General features: G+C 37.8%; 2 protein-coding genes across 8 annotated transcripts in view; one reads left to right on the top strand and one right to left on the bottom strand.

The window, feature by feature from the left end:
- Window positions 1–19,287, bottom strand: part of ANKS1B (ankyrin repeat and sterile alpha motif domain containing 1B) — a 1,164,007-nt gene that overhangs the window by 796,605 nt on the left and 348,115 nt on the right. The window lies entirely within an intron of this gene.
- Window positions 7,686–19,287, top strand: part of FAM71C (family with sequence similarity 71 member C) — a 43,693-nt gene continuing 32,091 nt past the window's right edge. Inside the window, exon 1 of the mRNA XM_040233137.1 lies at window positions 7,686–7,824. Coding sequence (XP_040089071.1) covers window positions 7,686–7,824 — 139 coding nt within the window. The remainder of the gene's footprint in view (window positions 7,825–19,287) is intronic.

The following is a 19,287-nucleotide window of genomic DNA, read 5'->3' as shown; positions in this document are numbered from 1 at the left end:
TATGCGCAAGTTCCAGGAGATAGTGAAGGCCAGGGAACACTGGCATGCCGCAGGGTGTTTCCTAAGTCTCCTGCACTGGCAGGCAAATTCTTTACCACTGAGCCATCTGGGAATCCCATAAAAACACCACTTACATTAGCAATCAAGAATTATTACAAAGCTACAATAATCAAGACGGGATGGTACTGGTGAAAGGACAAAGAGATCAGTGGAACGTAACAAAGAACCAGAAATAGGACCACTTAAATACAGCTGACTGATCCCTGACAAAGTAGCAAATGCAATAATTGGATCAAAGATAATCTATTCAGCAAATGGTGCTGAAACAACCAAACATCAACATGAAACAACAAAAAAATCTGGACACATACTTTACTGTGTTCACAAAAATTAACTCAAAACAGATCATAGACTTAAATATAGGTACAAATGGCAAAACTACAAAACTCCTGGAAGAGTTTTAGGAGAGAATCTAGATGGACCCTTAAGAAACAACACCAAAAACACAATCCGTGAAAGACAGACTTGATGAGATGACATTATTAAAATTAAAAATGAGATACCACTACACACCTGCTGCTGCTGCTGCTGCTGCTGCTGCTGGTCGCTTCAGTCGTGTCCGACTCTGTGCGACCCCATGGACGGCAGCCCACCAGGCTCCCCCGTCCCTGGGATTCTCCAGGCAAGAACACTGGAGTGGGTTGCCATTTCCTTCTCCAATGCATGAAAGTGAAAAGTGAAAGTGAAGTCGCTCAGTCGTGTCTGACTCCTAGGGACCCCATGGACTGCAGCCTACCAGGCTCCTCTGTCCATGGGATTTTCCAGGCAAGAATGCCAAAAATCCCGAAGACTGATGGCACCAAATGCTGGGGAGATTGTGTAACAACAGGTACTCTCATTCACTGCTGGTAGGAATGCCAAATGGTACAGATACTTTGAAAGACAGTGTAATGGTTTCTCATAAAATTAAATATATTCTTGCCATGTGATCCAGCAATCATGCTCCTTGGTAGTTACCTAGGGAGTTGAAAACTTATATCCACACAAAAAACAAACTGTGCTATATCCATAAAAAGCAATGCTACTTAGCAGTGAAAAGAACAAATAACTGACAAATAGATGAATTTCAATTTTAGTATATGTGCTGTCAAAGTCAGCATTAGATGAATTACAAAAAATATTATTCTGAGTGAATAAAGCCAAGGCACAAAGAATGCATACTACTTGAGTGTATTACTATGCAATAGTTATATCAGAAAATGCATAACTATAGAGGAAGCAAACAGATCAAGGAATGCTTGGGACCTGGGTGTGGAGGGGACTGATTGTAAATGTACATAAGGGAACTTAAGACAACAGAAATCTATATCTTGATTGTGATGGCAATTTCAACATAGTCTACACCTGTCAAACTCAACAAATTGTGTAACAATTGATGAAATTTGTTATAAATAAATTTCATGTCAATATGAGAACAAGAAACGAAGTGTCAGGCACCAAAATTAAAGTTTAATACTTATTTTCAAAAAAGTGACAATGACTGTATTTCATAAAATATTCCACTCTGTATATTCCTGAAACATTTATCCCCCTTTGTTGTATTTAACATACACTTTAGATGTATGAGCAAATTCCAGGAGGTAGTAAAAGACAGGGAACCCTGGCATGCCACAGTCCATGAGATCTCAAAGAATTGGACACGACTTGGAGACTGATCAACAACAATACTTTGCATAAGGCTTTGCAGAGATGCATCTGGTTCCAGAAATGACAAGTGTTTAAAACTAGTGCTTTGTCAGGAAACAAGTGCTCTGGGACTTAAAGATGGAGCAAGAGACACAGCACATATACATATACTCCTAGAAAATTATCCCATTGATTTTCGTTACATATGCGCTACATTACTCTGGCAACACCAAAGGTAATCACTGCAACCAAAATGCGAGAGACTTTTTTTTTTTTCTGCCCCCTATGGTAAGAAAGAAACAAAGCAACTGATTCTTATTAAAATCTGAGTTAAGTAATGAAACACGTAAAGAAACATAACAAATACAAATGGAAATGTATAAACTGCCATTTCTTCCCCTCAGAGAAGATCTTGAGAACAGAATGGGAAAGGGGGATTACTATAATTAATAATAAACATTTAAGATTCTCGGTAGGCTAGGTGCTATAGTGGCTATAAGTTAAGGAATGGTACAAATCTACAGGGCTTCCCTGGTGGCTCTGTAGTAATGAACCTGCCTCCTAACCCAGGAGATGTGGTTTCGATCTCTGGGTCAGGAAGATCCCCTGAAGAAGGAAATGATAACCTACTCCAGTATTTTGCCTGGGAAACCCCGTGGACAGAGGAGCCTTGCAGGCAATAACACATGGGCTCACAAAAGAGTTGGACACAACTTAGCAACTAAACAATAACAACAACTAATTTGAAGCATATTATACCTAGCTTCTTTAGATTTCCAATAAGTTATCAGTATTATTTCATGATCAGTCCTATTTCTTCTCCACTCAAATTACTCCATTAATGAATGACTTTTTAGAATAAATGACTGTGAAGTAAACTGAAAAATTATGTAAGTCATAGGTAAGCAACAAATAAATTCAGGGTCCCCTCCCCCGGTTAATGCCAAGTTGTTTCTTGAGCATATGCAGCATTGTATAAAAGTCCCAGGCAGGTTAGATCATGAATCAACAAGTATTTATGAAATTCCTATACTCTAAAATACTATATTCCATGTGGTAGGACAGACAACAAAAATATGTGGGATCCTAAGGATTTTAACTTTAGTTTCCTTTAGTTGAGGAAACAAAATGCATAGATCCCAGTATACATCACTAACAACCGTTTCTTCTGGACACCATTGGCACACACCTGCTCCCTTATATGTATATGCCTATTCAAAATTTACCTGCCAATGTCTCCATTGACCTCTTGAGACCCACTTCTCTGAAAAAAAGCTAAAATGAAGTGTATCTTTTTGCTCTTAAAAAACCCAGAGTCTCTGTTTTTCTTTTTCACAAGTGTTCATTTTAGAAAATATGCACCTGCTAGAAGTAACAATGTAAAAAGTAAAAAGGGAGGCAGAAAAGGAGGAAACAGAAAAACTAGAGGGAGGATTTAGGCCTTCAACAATTTATCCAAAGAAGGGTATCAGCACTTTAATTGTATAATGTCATGAGCATAAGCTTATGAAAATTGGGTTAATGACACAAAGCCCTTTGAAATATGGCATAGCATTCCCAAATTTGAATTCTTTTTTTTAATTTTAATTTTTACTTTATTTTGCTTTACAATACTGTATTGGTTTTGCCATACATTGACATGAATCAGCCATGGAGGTACATGAGTTCCCAATTCTGAACCCCCCTCCCACCTCCCACCCGATATCATCTCTCTGGATCATCCCGTGCACCAGCCCCAAGCATCCTGTGTCCTGTATCAAACATAGACTGGTGATTCATTTCTTACCTGATAGTATACATGTTTCAATGCCATTCTCCCAAATCATCCCACCCTCACCCTCTCCCACAGAGTCTAAAAGTCCATTCTATACATCTGTGTCTCTTTTGCTGTCTCGCATACAGGGTCATCATTACCATCTTTCTAAATTCCACATATATGTGTTAGTATACTGTATTGGTGTTTTTCTTTCTGGCTTACTTCACTCTGTATAATAGGCTCCAGTTTCATCTACCTCATTAGAACTGATTCAAATGTATTCTTTTCAATGTCTGAGTAATACTCCATTGTGTATATGTACCATGGCTTTCTTATCCATTCATCTGCTGATGGACATCTAGGTTGTTTCCATGTCCTGGCTATTATAAACAGTGCTGCGATGAACATTGGGGTACACGTGTCTCTTTCAATTCTGGTTTCCTCAGTGTGTTTGCCCAGCAGTGGGATTGCTGGGTCATAAGGCAGTTCTAGTTCCAGGTTTTTAGGGAATCTCCACACTGTTCTCCATAGTGGCTCTGCTAGTTGCATTCCCACCAACAGTGTAAGAGGGTTCCCTTTTCTCCACACCCTCTCCAGCATTTATTGCTTGTGGACTTTTGGATTGCAGCCATTCTGACTGGTATGAAATGGTGGTACCTCATTGTGGTTTTGATTTGCATTTCTCTGATAATGAGTGATGTTGAGCATCTTTTCATGTGTTTGTTAGCCATCTGTATGTCTTCTTTGGAGAAATGTCTATTTAGTTCTTTGGCCCATTTTTTGATTGGGTCATTTATTTTTCTCAACTTGAGCTGCGTAAGTTGCTTATATATTTTTGAGATTAGTTGTTTGTCAGTTGCTTCATTTGCTATTATTTTCTCCCATTCAGAAGGCTGTCATTTCACCTTGCTTATAGTTTCCTTTGTTGTGCAGAAGCTTTTAATTTTAATTAGATCCCATTTGTTTATTTTTGCTTTTATTTCCAGTATTCTGGGAAGTGGATCATAGAGGATCCTGCTGTGATTTATGTCAGAGAGTGTTTTGCGTTATGTTCTCCTCTAGGAGTTTTATAGTTTCTGGTCTTACATTTAGATCTTTAATCCATTTTGAGTTTATTTTTGTGTATGGTGTTAGAAAGAATCCACTGTATTAAAATGTATTATACATATCCTTTTTGTTACCAAAAGGATTTTGATTGTACTCTAAGTTGTCACTGATGAGAATAATTAGAAAAACTGGGAGTAAGGAAGAGCAATAAAAAGGAGATAAATGGCAGAGTAGGTAAAGAAGTTATTCCATCAGATCCTACTCCCTTTTGTATTATGAGGAGACAGATTGCTGGCACATATATTAAGTATGCTTCCAGTATACTGTAAGATCGTTTCACTGGGATCACATTGACAGTGAGGTGGTAGAAATCAATAACTACATGTTATAACATTGGAATTTGACATAGGATCATATACTGAAAAAGACCTCTCAGTATGAATATTACCTTTGAAAAAGCAAATAAATACACAGCCATGACACTGAAACTAAGGGAAATAGAAAGTATAAGAAGTGTCTAATCATCAACTGATTATAATGCTCATTATTGCTTATTAAAATGTATACCATTCATCTCCAACCTTCTATATAGTGTTCAGTCTCTATTTTTTATTTTAGTGAATCAAGCTTATGTATTTAACATCCTTTTTAAATTTATGACCTCAAGGGTTTCCCTGGTGGTTCAGCTTGCCAATGCTGAACCCTAGGTTTGATCCCTAGGCCAGAAATATCTCCTGGAGGAGGAGATGGTAACCCACTCCAGTATTCTTGCCTAGAGAATCCCATGGACAGAGGAGCCTGGTGGGCTAGAGTCAAAGGGGTCACAAAAGAGTTGGATGCGAATTAGCAACTAAACAACAACAAAGAGAAAATGAGTGTTAAATTAGTGCAATGGCCTTGAAAACAGCCGAAATGAAATCACAGAAACATGAAATCACAGAAAATGCTAAGTATTCTAGCTTCAAAAGGGTAGATGATGATGCTTCAAGGCAATTTAGGGGAAAAAATTAGCATATTTGGATATGTTGCAACATGAGGCACTTCTGATGTATCCAGACCAAGATGCTGATACAATAAGTAGTTTTAAATGAGATCTATAGCTCAGGAAGGCTTCCCTGGTGGCTCAGATGGTAAAAAAAAAAAATCCGCCTGCAATGTGGGAGACCTGGGCTTGATCCCTGGGTTGGGAAGATCCCTTGGAGGAGGAAATGGCAACCCACTCCAATATTCTTGCCTGGAGAATTCCATGGACAGAGGAGCCTGGCGGGCTACAGTCCATGGGGTTGCAAAGAGTCAGACACAACTGAGTGACTAAGCACATTGTAGCTCAGGAGAAATATCTAAGTTAAAAATACTTGAATGTATGGGATAGAATTGTGGTGAATATCAACATTCAGGGACTAAAAGGATAAAGAGAAGTCAACTAGTCACGCAGTAAAGGAAAGAATGAAAAGATTAGTGTTGTAGACACCAAAGGAGGAATGGGAATGATGAGAACCAAATATATCTTCAGCACAAGTGAGACAGACCTGGGATCCTTGCTGCAGTGCTGCAGTGCTTGCACTTGGACACAACTCTCCTTGAGCAACAAAATACAAACTATATGGGACTAAAATTAACTGCATGCATGTGCAGTTAGGACAAATTCTGGACAAAAGGTACAAAGAAACCAAAATACGACTTGTCACTTCAAAATAGCCTGAAGCAAAAATAAGGTACTGCACATGCCCCCTGCACATTAAGGGGTGGGCAAACCACCTAAGCCACCCCTCCAGCCTGACCCCTGGAACCAACTCATGCCCCAGCTCAGGAACACGCCAGCAAGGGAAACTGGTGTTTGTTCTTGCTCCCCACTGTTGTTGAAAGGGACCCCCAATAAAGCCTTGCCTGAATTTCTTGTCTTAGCTCTGATCAACTTTTATTGATTAAGGAGGCCAAGAATAGTGGTCTGTAACACAGGTGTACAAGGTACACTGGATCAGATATTATAATATATTGCCTAACATTTTTATTATGAAGAAAATCTTGAAATATGAAGGATAAATATAATGAAACAATGCAAAGTTAATATAAAAAAACAAGTATCTGAAGTTTAAGCTCTGGAAAAAGGAAAAAAAAACAGAAGGCTACTATTGAGTCTTCGAGATAAATTACAGTGCACATAATATGCTTTGAGTTAAACACTCCTAGAATTAATAAACTGCCTAGTTATTCAATATAAATCCACATGATTTATACCAAAAATTCATTTACATTCTACAGAGGAAAAATATCTATTTTCTCCCTTCTTTCTAAAAAGATTTCTGAACTCTGGGAGAAAGTTTAGATGATTAATAGAGCACTGCCAGAAATTTGTGTTAAGAGAAAAAAATTTAATCTTTTATATATAAAGATAATACTTGAAGCCAACTCTCAGTAAAAATTATATTTTGAGGGTTTTTTTTCCCCCCAGAGAAATTACAAGCCATATTGGATTTTCTAGAACTTTCCTATGGGGAAGCCTATCATACTCTAATTAAATGGCTGCCAGGAGGTAAGCATGCCCTGCTTACTACCTGCAGGTAGTGTATGACCCGCTTCCAAGCGCTCTTCATGCTCAGCTCACCTCGAGTTCAGTGCCATGATAAACTTTCTTAAATGCCACATCTAATAATAATGTAACAGAGACAATATTTTGGAAATATTAAACTAATGGATGTTTCATCCTCCCTAAATTACGATGCCTTCCATTTCCCTGCCTTATCTTATCACTATCTATGAGATAAGATTAGGGAAATCTCCCGTCAGTGAAATGTATTCCTCATTTTCCCTAGTACAAATGAGAAACATACAGACTCTCCTTAAAGAAATGCTACGTCAGAATCTCTGTGCGGGGCACGTGGGCCCTGAATGCAAATGAATGCATGCCTGGAAGCAACCTAAAGGCCATGGATGCTTTGGGAATTTGGCAGACATAGACTAGAGACACTTATCAGAAAGCTTCATTGTTGATCGTCTCAGAACTTGTTCCCATGAGAGCAGAACCTCTGTGAAAGAAGTAGTTAAATCTTTAAAAAGACCAAGCAGTAAAAGACCATTTAAAAAAGAAGAAAGCCTAGCCAGGAGCTAATTCCCTTTGAGGATTCTATTATCCCTGTGAGCTCTTGGATAAAGTGAAATAGCAGTCTCAGGAGGAACTGCTCTTTGAAGAGACGAGATGAGAGTTCAGCTTCTGAAGAAGTGGTCCCTGTATAAGCAGGGAGAGCACGAGACGGAGAGGGAGGTCATCGGGCCCATGCTTGAGGCCCAGCAGGAAGCACCTCAGGAGCTACAACTTGCATCCCAGGGAACTTCATGTGGATGCCATCAAATGTGACCCCAGTCTGTTCCCTTTTGAGAGGGAAAGGCCAGATCACATGCCTCCAGAAGGGCAGTACCACATCATCATCAAGGTGTACACACCAGTGGAATTCAAGAGACAGCCACAGGAAGCTGTCCTCAGAACACACTGCTCTTGAGAATCAGAATGACCAGGGTTCAAGGCTGCTTTACAAAATCATCAGTTCAGCTCAGTCACTCAGTCATGTCTGACTCTTTGTGACCCCATGGGCAGCACCACGCCAGGCCTCTCTGTCCATTAGCAACTACTGGAGCTTGCTCAGACTCATGTCCATTGAGTCGGTGATGCTATCCAACCTTCTCAACCTCTCTCATCCCCTTCCTCCTGCCTTCAATCTTCCCAGCATCAGAGTCTTTTCCAATGAGTCGATTTTTCACATAAGGTGACCAAACTATTGGAGCTTGCTGTTAATAAATACAAGCTATGGGAGGAAGAAAGGAAAGAAGGAAGGAAGTGGGGCAAGGGAGGGAGGAAAGGAGGAGGAGGGCAGTGTCCAAAACTGAGCACCCATGCAGTGAGTTAAAAATTGTTCAGAGAGGGATTTGAGTAGAGAGGACTTGAAATAGCCTCCCACAAATATCCCAGGTGTAGTAGTATGAGACAGAGAACCAGAAAATTTTCCAGTACCCCTAAGCCCTTGAAAGGTGAGTGAAACACAGCTGAAGTTTAAGTCAGTAAACTTAAGTGCTTAAAGTCACCAAGTTACTACTTTGAGTTAAGATATGTTTGCCTTCAGAGACAGTTTTATCCCTCTCCTCAAAATCCTACAGGGGCTTCTAAACATCTATTTTGAAATTTTGAAATTCTCTTATCTGGCATTCACCTGTCTCAAGATTCCCAAACCTATCCTTCTTCACTCCAAGATATATTAATAACACTTGCATTGCTTATTGATACAATTAATTGTTGATATGAAGCAGGGCAAAGGCCAACAGAGTTTTGCCAAGAGAACACACTGGTCTTAGCAAACACCCTCTTCCAAAAACACAAGAGAAAACTCTACACATGGACATCACCAGATGGTCAGCACCAAAATCACATTGATTATATTCTTTGCAGCCAAATGGAGCTCTATACAGTTAGCAAAACAAGACCTGGAGTTGACTGTGATCATGAGCTCCTGATTGCAAAATTCAGCCTTAAATTGAATAAAGCAGGGAAAACCTCTAGACCATTCAGGTATGACCTAAATTAAATCCCTTATGAATATATAGGAGGTGACAAATAAATTCAAGGTATTAGATCTGGTAGACAGAATGCCTGAAGAATTATGGACAGAGTGTTGTAACATTGTAACACAGGAGGCAGTGACCAAAACCATCCTAAAGAGAAGAAATGCAATAAGGCAAAGTGGTTGTCTGAAGAGGACTTACAAATAGTTGAGAAAAGTCAAGAGAAGCAAAAGGCAAAGGAGAAAGGTAAAGATATACTCAACTGAATGCAGAGTTCCAGAGAATCGCAAGAAGAGATAAGAAAGCCTTAACTGAACAATGCAAAGAAATAGAGGAAAACAATAGAATGGGAAAAACTAGGGATGTCTTCAAAAAAAATGGAGATAAAAAGGAAACATTTCATGCAAAGATGGGCACAATAAAGGACAGAAATGGCAAGGACCTAATAGAAACAGAAGAGATTAAGAAAACATGGCAAGAATACAATGAAGAAGAACTATACAGAAAAAGGTCTTAATGACCCAGGATAACCATGATGGTGTGGTCACTCACCTAGAACCACCTTCATATCCAGGAGTGTGAGGTCAAGTAGGCCTTAGGCAGCATTACCACAAACAAAGCTAGTGGAGTAGACAGAATTCCAGCTGAGCTATTTAAAATCCTAAAACATGATAACAGTTAAAGTGCTGCACTCAATATGTCAGCAAATTTGGAAAACTTAGTAGTGGTCACAGGACTGGAAAAAGTGAGTTTTCATTTCAATCCCAAACAAGGACAATGCCAAAGATTGTTCAAACTACCAGATAATTGCAGTCATTTCACATGCTAGCAAAGTAATGGTCAAAATCCTTTAAGCTAGGCTTCAGCAGTATATGAATCAAGGACTTCCAGATGTACAAGCTGGATTTAGAAAATGGCAGAGGAACCAGGGATCAATTTGCAACATCTGTTGGATCACAGAAAAGGCACGAGAATTCAAGAAAAATGTCCACTTCATTGACTAGACTAAAGCCTTAGACTGTGTGGATTACAACAAACTGTGGAAAATCCTTAGAGATGGGAATACCAGACCATCTTACCTGTCTCTGAGAAACATGTGTGCAGGTCAAGAAATAACTGTTAGAATTGGGCACGGAATGAAGGACTGATTCCAAACTGGGAAAGGAGTATGTCAAGGCTGTATATTGTCACTCTGCTTATTTAACTTTATGCAGAGTACATCATGCAAAATGCCAAGCTCGATGACTCACAAGCTAGAATCAAGATTCCTGGGAGAAATATCAACCTCAGATAATGCAGATGACACCTCTGTAATGGCAGAAAGTAAAGAGGAACTAAAGAGCTTCTTGATGAGGGTGAAAGAGAAGAATGAAAAAGCTGGCTTGACACTCAACATTCAGAAAACTAAAATTACTCCACAGCAAATAGAAGAGGAAAAAGTGGAAGCAGTGACATATTTTATTTTCTTGGGCTCCAAAATCACTGAGGACAGTGACTGCAGCCATGAAATTAAATGACATTTGCTCCTTGGAAGAAAAGCTCTGACAACAAACCTAGACAGTGTATTAAAAAGCAGATGTCATTTTGCTGACAAAAGTCCATATTGTCAAAGCTATGGTTTTTCCAGTGGCCATGTATGAATGTGAGAGTTGTACCATAAAGAAGGCTGAGTGCCAAAGAATTTATGCTTTTGAATTATGGTGCTGGAGAAGACTCTTGAGAGTCCCTTGGACTGCAAGGAGATCAAACCAGTCAATCCTAGAGGTCACATCTATTGCTAGTTTCAAAATCTAATGAAAATCCAATAAAAATTAATTTTAAAAAATAAAGAAAAATCTTAAAATAATATTTTGAATAGTAAAAGATAATTTTAATAAAATGGTTTATCTCAAGAGATAGGAGAAGTCGAAATGCTGCTGGAAAGTGTTGTGGAGGAAGGAAGAAAATTAAAACAATCCAAGCCTATATTACATAGTATCTTCATTAAAATGTTATTGAGTTAAAAAAAACTAATGAAATTATGTAAATTTTCCCTTAATAAACTATAATTTATCTTTCTGTAATACAATTTGGCAATATATATAAAAGTCAATATATATATCAACAGAGGTCTGTATAGTCAAAGTATGGTTTTTCCAGTAGTCATGTATGAATGTGACAGTTGGATCATAAAGAAAGCTGAGAGCTGAAGAATTGATGCTTTGAACTGTGGTATTGGAGAAGACTTTGCAGAGTCCCTTGGACTGCAAGGAGATCCAACCAGTCAATCCTAAAAGAAATCAGTCCTGAATATTCAAGACTGATGCTGAAGCTCCAATACTTTGGTCACCCGATGTGAAGAGCTGATTCATTGGAAAAGGCCCTGATGCTGGGAAAGACTAAAGGTGGGAGGAAAAGGGGATGACAGAGTATGAGATGGTTGGATGGTATCACTGACTCAACAGACATGAGTTTGAGTAAGGTCCGGTAGTTGGTAATGGATTGGTAAGCCTGGCATACTGCAGTCCATGGGGTCACAAAGAGCTGGACATGACTGAGTGTCTGAACTGAACTATAAAAGTCTTAAAAAGATAGTTACCTCTGTTCAGTGATTCAATTTTTCCAAGGAAATAAAATCAAAGATAGAGGATTTATGCATAAATGTGTTCATCAGAACATAATTCATAACAGTAAACTACTGTCAACAATCTAAATGACTGTGTAGAGTCAGGAAAAGAGTGAAAATAATCTCAATTGAGGATGATTTTTTAAAAATCACTCTAGTATATTCTTACAATTAAGTATTATGCAAAGAAAAGGCAAAGGAATTAAATTGCCAATATATGTTGGATCATAGAGAAAGCAAGAGAATTCCAGAAAAACATCTACTTCTACTTCACTGACTATGCTATAACCATTGACGATGTGGGTCACAATAAACTGTGGAAAATTCTTAAGGCAATGGGAATACTAGACCACCTTACCCGTGTCCTGAGAAACAGGTCAAGAAGCAACAGCTGGAATCAGACACGGAACAGACTGGTTCAAAATTGGTAAAGGAGTACATCAAGACTGTATATTGTCACCCTGCTTATTTAACTTCTATGTAGAATACATCATGTGAAATGCCAGACTATAATATTTGATCACATTAAAATGTTTATTCACATAAGAGTATGTTCAAGACATAATATTAAGTGGAAAAAGTATACTATGTATTCATCAAAAGATTCCAATTTTGAGTATATATAAAAACTGTATGTTTGTGATTGGGATGAACCATGCAGAATTAGAAGGCCTGTACCTGCCCAGCTTCAAGACGGAAGAAAAGAGATGAGAGTTAGCAACAGAAACATAATAGTTTAATGGATAGGGGAATCTTGCATGTCTGAAGCAAGGTTCTGGAGAAACACCTCACTGTATATGGCAGAGGGCAGACAGGACATGGCAGCAGTCTTTGCTCCTAGAGACAGGGGTAGGTTGCTAGTTGTAGAGAAGTTGACTTAAGATTGGCTCATGGGTTATTAGGGAAACCAGCAGAGCAGCATGCCCCTCACCATGAGGGGCTAGATCAATGATCTAAAGCTAGATCATTCCTTTGGGCCTGGGGCAAGTATGTAGGAGGGTCAGTCATGTGAGTAGGGTATACTTGAGGCAGGGACTGGCTGAGCAGGGGATGTACAGAAAACAAGAGAACAGTCATCTTGGGTAGCCTGATCATAATATTTATGTACATGAAATATCTTGAGAAAGCACACAAAAGATTAGCTTATTTGTTCATTCCTTCAGTGTCCATTCATTTAAAACACATGTACATTTATTTACTAAATTTTCTAAACCAAACAGTCATTGTTCTCACCCCATGGGGTTGGTAGTCTAGTGAGGAATATACATTTACATGTAACTACAGCAAAATTATATGTGTACATTCATTTTTGTTTGTTTCTTAGCTGTCTCCATTAAAATTGCCAACTCCATTATCATAGAGATCCTGTTTATCATGTTTGTCACTGTATTGCCAGCATACACCAGAGTCCAGGATCATTAATATTTCAAGAATGCAAAGGAAACCCAGAGATTAAACAGGAGCATATTAGCAGAGGACCTCAGGTAGGAGGTTTGAAAACTTCTTTGAGGACAAGTGCCATTGAAAATAAGGTTCTGAAGGATAAGCAAGAAACAGGCAGATGAAGAGAGTTGGGAAGAATGTTCCAAGAAGAAAACAGCTACAGGGAAAAGAAAAAGTGTTAGCTGAATTCACTGAAGCAATGTTTATTTCACGGTGTTTATAGGCAATTTCTTTTTCAAATTTTCTTCAGTGAACATGTATTTTTGTGGTATTCAGAGAAACAATATTCTGAACAAAATAGACTTAAAATCTCTGACTTTTTGGAGATTACCCTGACTCTAAATAAATGTTTATTTTCTTACTTTGACTTGTCTTTGTATTTAACATACAAACTGAACAAATTATTGTAAATTCAATGTTCTACTCTAGAAATCTATTTCCTCTTAGAGTTCAAGACCTTTCAGGTCACTTGTAATTTTTTTCTTTTTTATTTCGTATCTTTCATAACACTAATACTATGCTGTATACCCAATATATATTTAAAAGCTGGTTAAATAATTTATATTGGATATAAACAGTAATTGAATCCATAAAACCTATAATTCTGATCTTATTATATGATAGCTAGTTATTGTTCCAATGACTTTGCAGAATTAGTCCCAAAGAAATCAAAGAGAATTGTTGAAATTCCTTTTAGAAACATTTTGCTGAAGAAATTATCTCATTTGATATAAATACTTATGCTTGAATTGGAATGAAAATTAATGCTATTTATTGTTCTAAAATCTCAGAAACAGATGTTTTATTTTCTTTCCAGGATAAAGAGGAGAGAAAATATATTCTTATGGTCAAAGTAACCATGACTACAGTTTTCAGACACATAACAAATGTTATTTTCATATATTTTGTGTTGGTTAAAATAATAATCTATTCTTATATATGAAATCTGTTCTTGGTGAAACTTCCTTTCACAATGCAACACAATGCTTAATCAATCCAACAACAAGTAGTTTCAGGAGTAACTATTTTTCCCTCAGTGTGGAACATTCTTAAGGGTGTAGAAGTGCCATACCCCAGAACGTTTAGAATTGATACTTTGGTCCCTTTTGGTATTGTTCTCTCCATTCTCAACGGTGAGGAATAATTTTCAGCTTCACTGTTCAAGGCCCACATCTGAAGGGTGGCACAAACATGATGGAGGTTGTTGGGGAGAAAGAGGCATAATATAGTCCTAGTGAAAGCCAGTGAGTCTTGCTTCCCCCATACAACTGGAATATAGACCCTCATATACATGATGACATTCCATAAATAGAGCAAATAAATGTGTACAATTATTTAAACTAACATCAAATGGACTGAAAAATGGGTTCACATTTCCAAAGGACCTCTCTGAATAAGATCATGATATTCTGCCTTAAGACTTTCCCTCTGTTCTTAGTAATACATGGTGGCTTTATGATTATGAGCAAGGCTTTCCCTATATGAGAGGTTTCAGCTCTGTTTATTTTAACTAAACTCTATGATTAGAACCATCCTGGTGAGTGATGTAAATCAAGGAAATGCTTTATATTGTGACAACTAGAAGCATGTGAATATGATTTCTAAAGTATTACAGTTCGAAGGGAATGGTCCTGTCATGACAAAATTCGAAATGGAAGAAGACTGATCATTAATTCACTACTGAGTGGTGAAGGAATTTTGTTTTACTATTTACCCCACAACTCAAAGAAGGTATGTGACCTAAAGTCTGAAAGAAATTGAAAATGGGGTAAAAAGTGAAAAGGATTTTTTTCATTTTCTTCTTGGCAAGAAATTAGAGATGAGATATTACAAAAGGCTGAACCACTGAACAAGATGTGGAGGAGAATGGAGACAAGAGAAGAAAAACAGAAGATGACAAGGAAGAAAAGGAGGTAGGCTAAGAAAGTCCTCATCAAGTGAAGTGGCATGACAGTTATCAAAGAATACATTCACTTTGGTTGTCAGAGGCCAAATATAGATAACAGCAGCCAGAACTGTGCAATTCAGAATTTTGTGTCTTATTGAAAAATGTTTGAAATTCAGAAGCCCAATAAGATAATTTATGAAGAATACCTAAAATCATCTCAGTAATGAATGGTTGCTTCTAAGTCACTTCAGTCGTGTCTGACTCTGTGCGACACCATAGACGGCAGCCCACCAGACTCCCCCGTCCCTGGGATTCTCCAGGCAAGAACTCTGGAGTGGGTTGCCATTTCCTTCTCCAATGCATGAAAGTGAAAAGTGAAAGTGAAGTCGCTCAGTCGTGTCTGACTCTTAGCGACCCCATGCACTGCAGCCCACCAGGCTCCTCCGTCCATGGGATTTTCCAGGCAAGAGTACTGGAGTGGGGTGCCATTGCCTTCTCCGAATGAATGGTTAGGCATCAAAAAGGAACAGGTGTTCTCTGCAATAAATACCACACTATAGCAAATAATTTACTCTTAGAATATTTAAGAATTCTTCTCATGCAAATACTAGCATATTAATAAAAGAAAACACTAATTGACTTCAACAAATGATCCTCAGAGCAATTCAAATGATCAAGAAGTAATTAAAAAACACGAATTGCTAAACTAGTAGGAGATAACGTTTACATTTAGTTTCATTTTTTAAATGAGGCAAAATCCACATCTTACTTCAAAGAATATTTCAAGAAATTTACCAGTGGAATTAGGATGTGACAATAACATTTAAATTCCATAGAAATTAGTATAAGGAAACTGCCTACCCTGACATTTCCCCACAGTTAAAGTAAAGCATTCTTATTTGTAATGACTAATCTTTCTTTAGTCCTTTCTGGTTTACAAAGTTACTGTATCTACATCACCGTTTACGTAAACAGCCAGGCTGCATGAGTGTTATTCATCTCTGCTTCACAGAGAGGCAGCATAGCACACAGGCTTTGATGCTAAAGTCCATGCTCCGTCACTGAGTAGTCTGTGACTCTGGACAATTTATTTAAACGCACTGAATCTCATTTTCCTCATGTGTAAATAGAGACATTTATCTGCCTCATAGGGTTATAAAGATTCTATGAATCAGTAGCTGTAAAGTGCTTATTATGAGTGGCAAACAACAAACTATAAAGTTACATGATTACTACAGGTAAAGTTGAGGTTAAGAGTACTGGATTAACTTTATACAGTTAATAAATAGAAGAGTCAATATTATATTCTATATTTTACATAAAGTCTAGCAACTTTAACGGAGAAGGCGATGGCACCCCACTCCAGTATTCTTGCCTGGAAAATCCCATGGACAGAAGAGCCTGGTAGGCTGCGGTCCATGGGGTCGCTAAGAGTCAGACACGACTGAGCAACTTCCCTTTCACATTTCACTTTCATGCATTGAAGAAGGAAATGGCAACCCACTCCAGTGTTCTTCCCTGGAGAATCCCAGGGACGGGGGAGCCTGGTGGGCTGCCGTCATACAGAGTCAGACACAACTGAAGTGACTTAGCAACAACTTTAAAGCCAAGCTTTAAAACTCAATCCAAATAAAGTAAAGCAATATATTATTCCTGTAAGAGCATATTGATTTTGGTGCAGACTTGGGCTCAAATAATAGCTCCACCACTTGGGCAAGTCACATAACACAATTAGCCTCAAATTTATTCAACTGTGAAATAGAGATATTAACATATAACTCATATGACAATAAAATGAGATAATGACTTCGTGAAATCCAAATGGAAGGTCTTTATAAACTGAAACTTGATTCTTGGCAATATTTGGCTTTGTTGGAAATATTTTAAGAGTTCCCAAACTGTTGTGACAGAGCTGCCAGTACAACACAGGAAATATAGTTAGAAAGACTTTAACAAGTTTGTTGCCTAATGCAATAGGTATGACTACCTTGGACAAACTCTGATGAACACCTGGTCTGGGATCATTAGTAAATGATGTGGTAAGGATTATGTGCTGGTGTATTTTATATTCTATTCCTAGCAAAAAGTAAAAATTAATGAGATGAATACCTCATTTCAAATACTGAAGTATGTAAAATGTATTTTTCAGAAAATGAAAAATTCTATCAATAGTATCGCGTATCAAGTGATTTTAGAAAACAAAAAACTATGGTTGTTCAATTTAACAAATTAGCACTGCCACAGCATAGCTAAGCATTCCAAGATCATTCCTTTAACTATATGATCCCACACATTAACTCCTACTAAAGGAAGATTTCAAGTAAATCTACTTGGATTAAAAAGTCCCTAACACTATATGACCATCCATGACTTACTTTACTTAACATAATGTTTTTGTGACTCATCCATATTACAGCATAGTACTACAGCATAGAATATATGGACTTCATTATTTTTCATTGCTGAATAATAAACCATTGTATGTATTAATATATATATAAAATGTCCGTATATGACACCTTTAACACCTTAAAATGGTTTAAGACAAAACACATATGCTTTGCACATAACACATGGCATACATCGTTTTTTGTGTGTTGAAAATCATAGACTCCTTCAATCCTACCACTCAATTATACAGAACTTTCTCACCAACCTTCTAAATTACTTAACTTTTGTAACTGTCTATAATGAACACAGTTTGACTCTTTGAGAAATGTTTGACATCAGTTTAAATAGATGCAAGGCATCTTTGAAATATGAGTTGCTGAGCTCCAAGTTTAGTTATGAAATAAATTTTATGCCAGAAACATCCTTGCCAAACAAATCATTTAATAAACTCCTGGATATGAATAAACATGTATGTTGGTATTTTCAATACATGTAGGTGTATTGGCTGCCTAGCACTACCATAACAAAGTACCACAATTTAGTAGAAACAACAGAAAATTGAAAAAAATAACAGAAATTTATTCTCTCATTGTTCTAGAGATTAGAAGTTTGAAGTCAAGGTGTCAGTAGGATAATGCTTCCTCTAAAAGCTTTAGAGAAATATCCCTTGCATTTTAATTCTCACAATACCAACAATCCTTGCTGTCTTGGTTTACACCAGCATTACCCCAATCTCTGCCTCCATCATCAAACAGCCCCTTTCCATGTTTGTATCTTTCCTCTTGTTATAAAGACACAAATCATATTGGATATAAGATCTATACTATTACAATATGAACTCATATTCACTAATTATCCACAAAGACCATATTTCAAGATAAGTCATATTCTGGAGGTTCAGTAAACACAAATTTCTGGGGCAGGAGACACTATTCATCCCAGTTCAATTCAGTCCCTCAGTTGTGTCCGACTCTTTGTGACCCCATGAATCGCAGCATGCCAAGCCTCCTTGTCCATCACCATCTCCCGGAGTCTACCCAAAGCCATGTCCATTGAGTCAGTGATGCCATCCAGCCATCTCATCCTCTGTCGTCCCCTTCTCCTCCTGCCCCCAATCCCTCCCAGCATCAGAGTCTTTTCCAATGAGTCAACTCTTTGCATGAGGTGGCCAAAGTACTGGAGTTTCAGCTTTAGCATCATTCCTTCCAAAGAACACCAGGGCTGATCTCCTTCATAATGGACTGGTTGGATCTCCTTGCAGTCCAAGGGACTCTCAAGAGTCTTCTCCAACACCACAGCTCAAAAGCATAAGTTCTTCAGTGCTCAGCCTTCTTCACAGTCCAACTCTCACATCCATACATGACTACTGGAAAAATCATAGCCTTGACTAGACGGACCTTAGTCGGCAAAGTAATGTCTCTGCTCTTCAATATGTTATCTAAGTTGGTCATAACTTTTCTTCCAAGGAGTAAGTGTCTTTTAATTTCATGGCTGCAGTCACTATCTGCAGTGATTTTGGAGCCCCCAAAAATAAAGTCTGACACTGTTTCCCCATCTATTTCCCATGAAGTGATGGGGCTTGATTCCATGATCTTAGTTTTCTGAATGTTGAGCTTTAAGCCAACTTTTTACAGTAACTTTAATACTTATTTCATGCCATTTCAATCTCTGAAGTATGACTTATCAGTAAAATTCTGTGATTCCACAGTTGTGAAGCCAAAATTGAACCTACGTCTAGCACAAAATTTTTTTCTCAAAATTACAAATTTTCTCATAGATACTTATTACCAAACCAGTTATTACTGTATATAAAAATACCTCTACCTCCTCATGCTTTTGTACTTTACCCATCTAATTTCTAAAGGAAACTTATTTGTGTGTGCAGCTCCTCATGCTTTTAGGAGATTTAAAGATTAAAGT

The sequence above is a fragment of the Oryx dammah genome, unplaced genomic scaffold (assembly GCF_014754425.2).
Source record: "Oryx dammah isolate SB20612 unplaced genomic scaffold, SCBI_Odam_1.1 HiC_scaffold_29, whole genome shotgun sequence".
Classification (NCBI taxonomy): domain Eukaryota; kingdom Metazoa; phylum Chordata; class Mammalia; order Artiodactyla; family Bovidae; genus Oryx; species Oryx dammah.
This window is presented reverse-complemented; position numbering and strand designations above follow the sequence as displayed.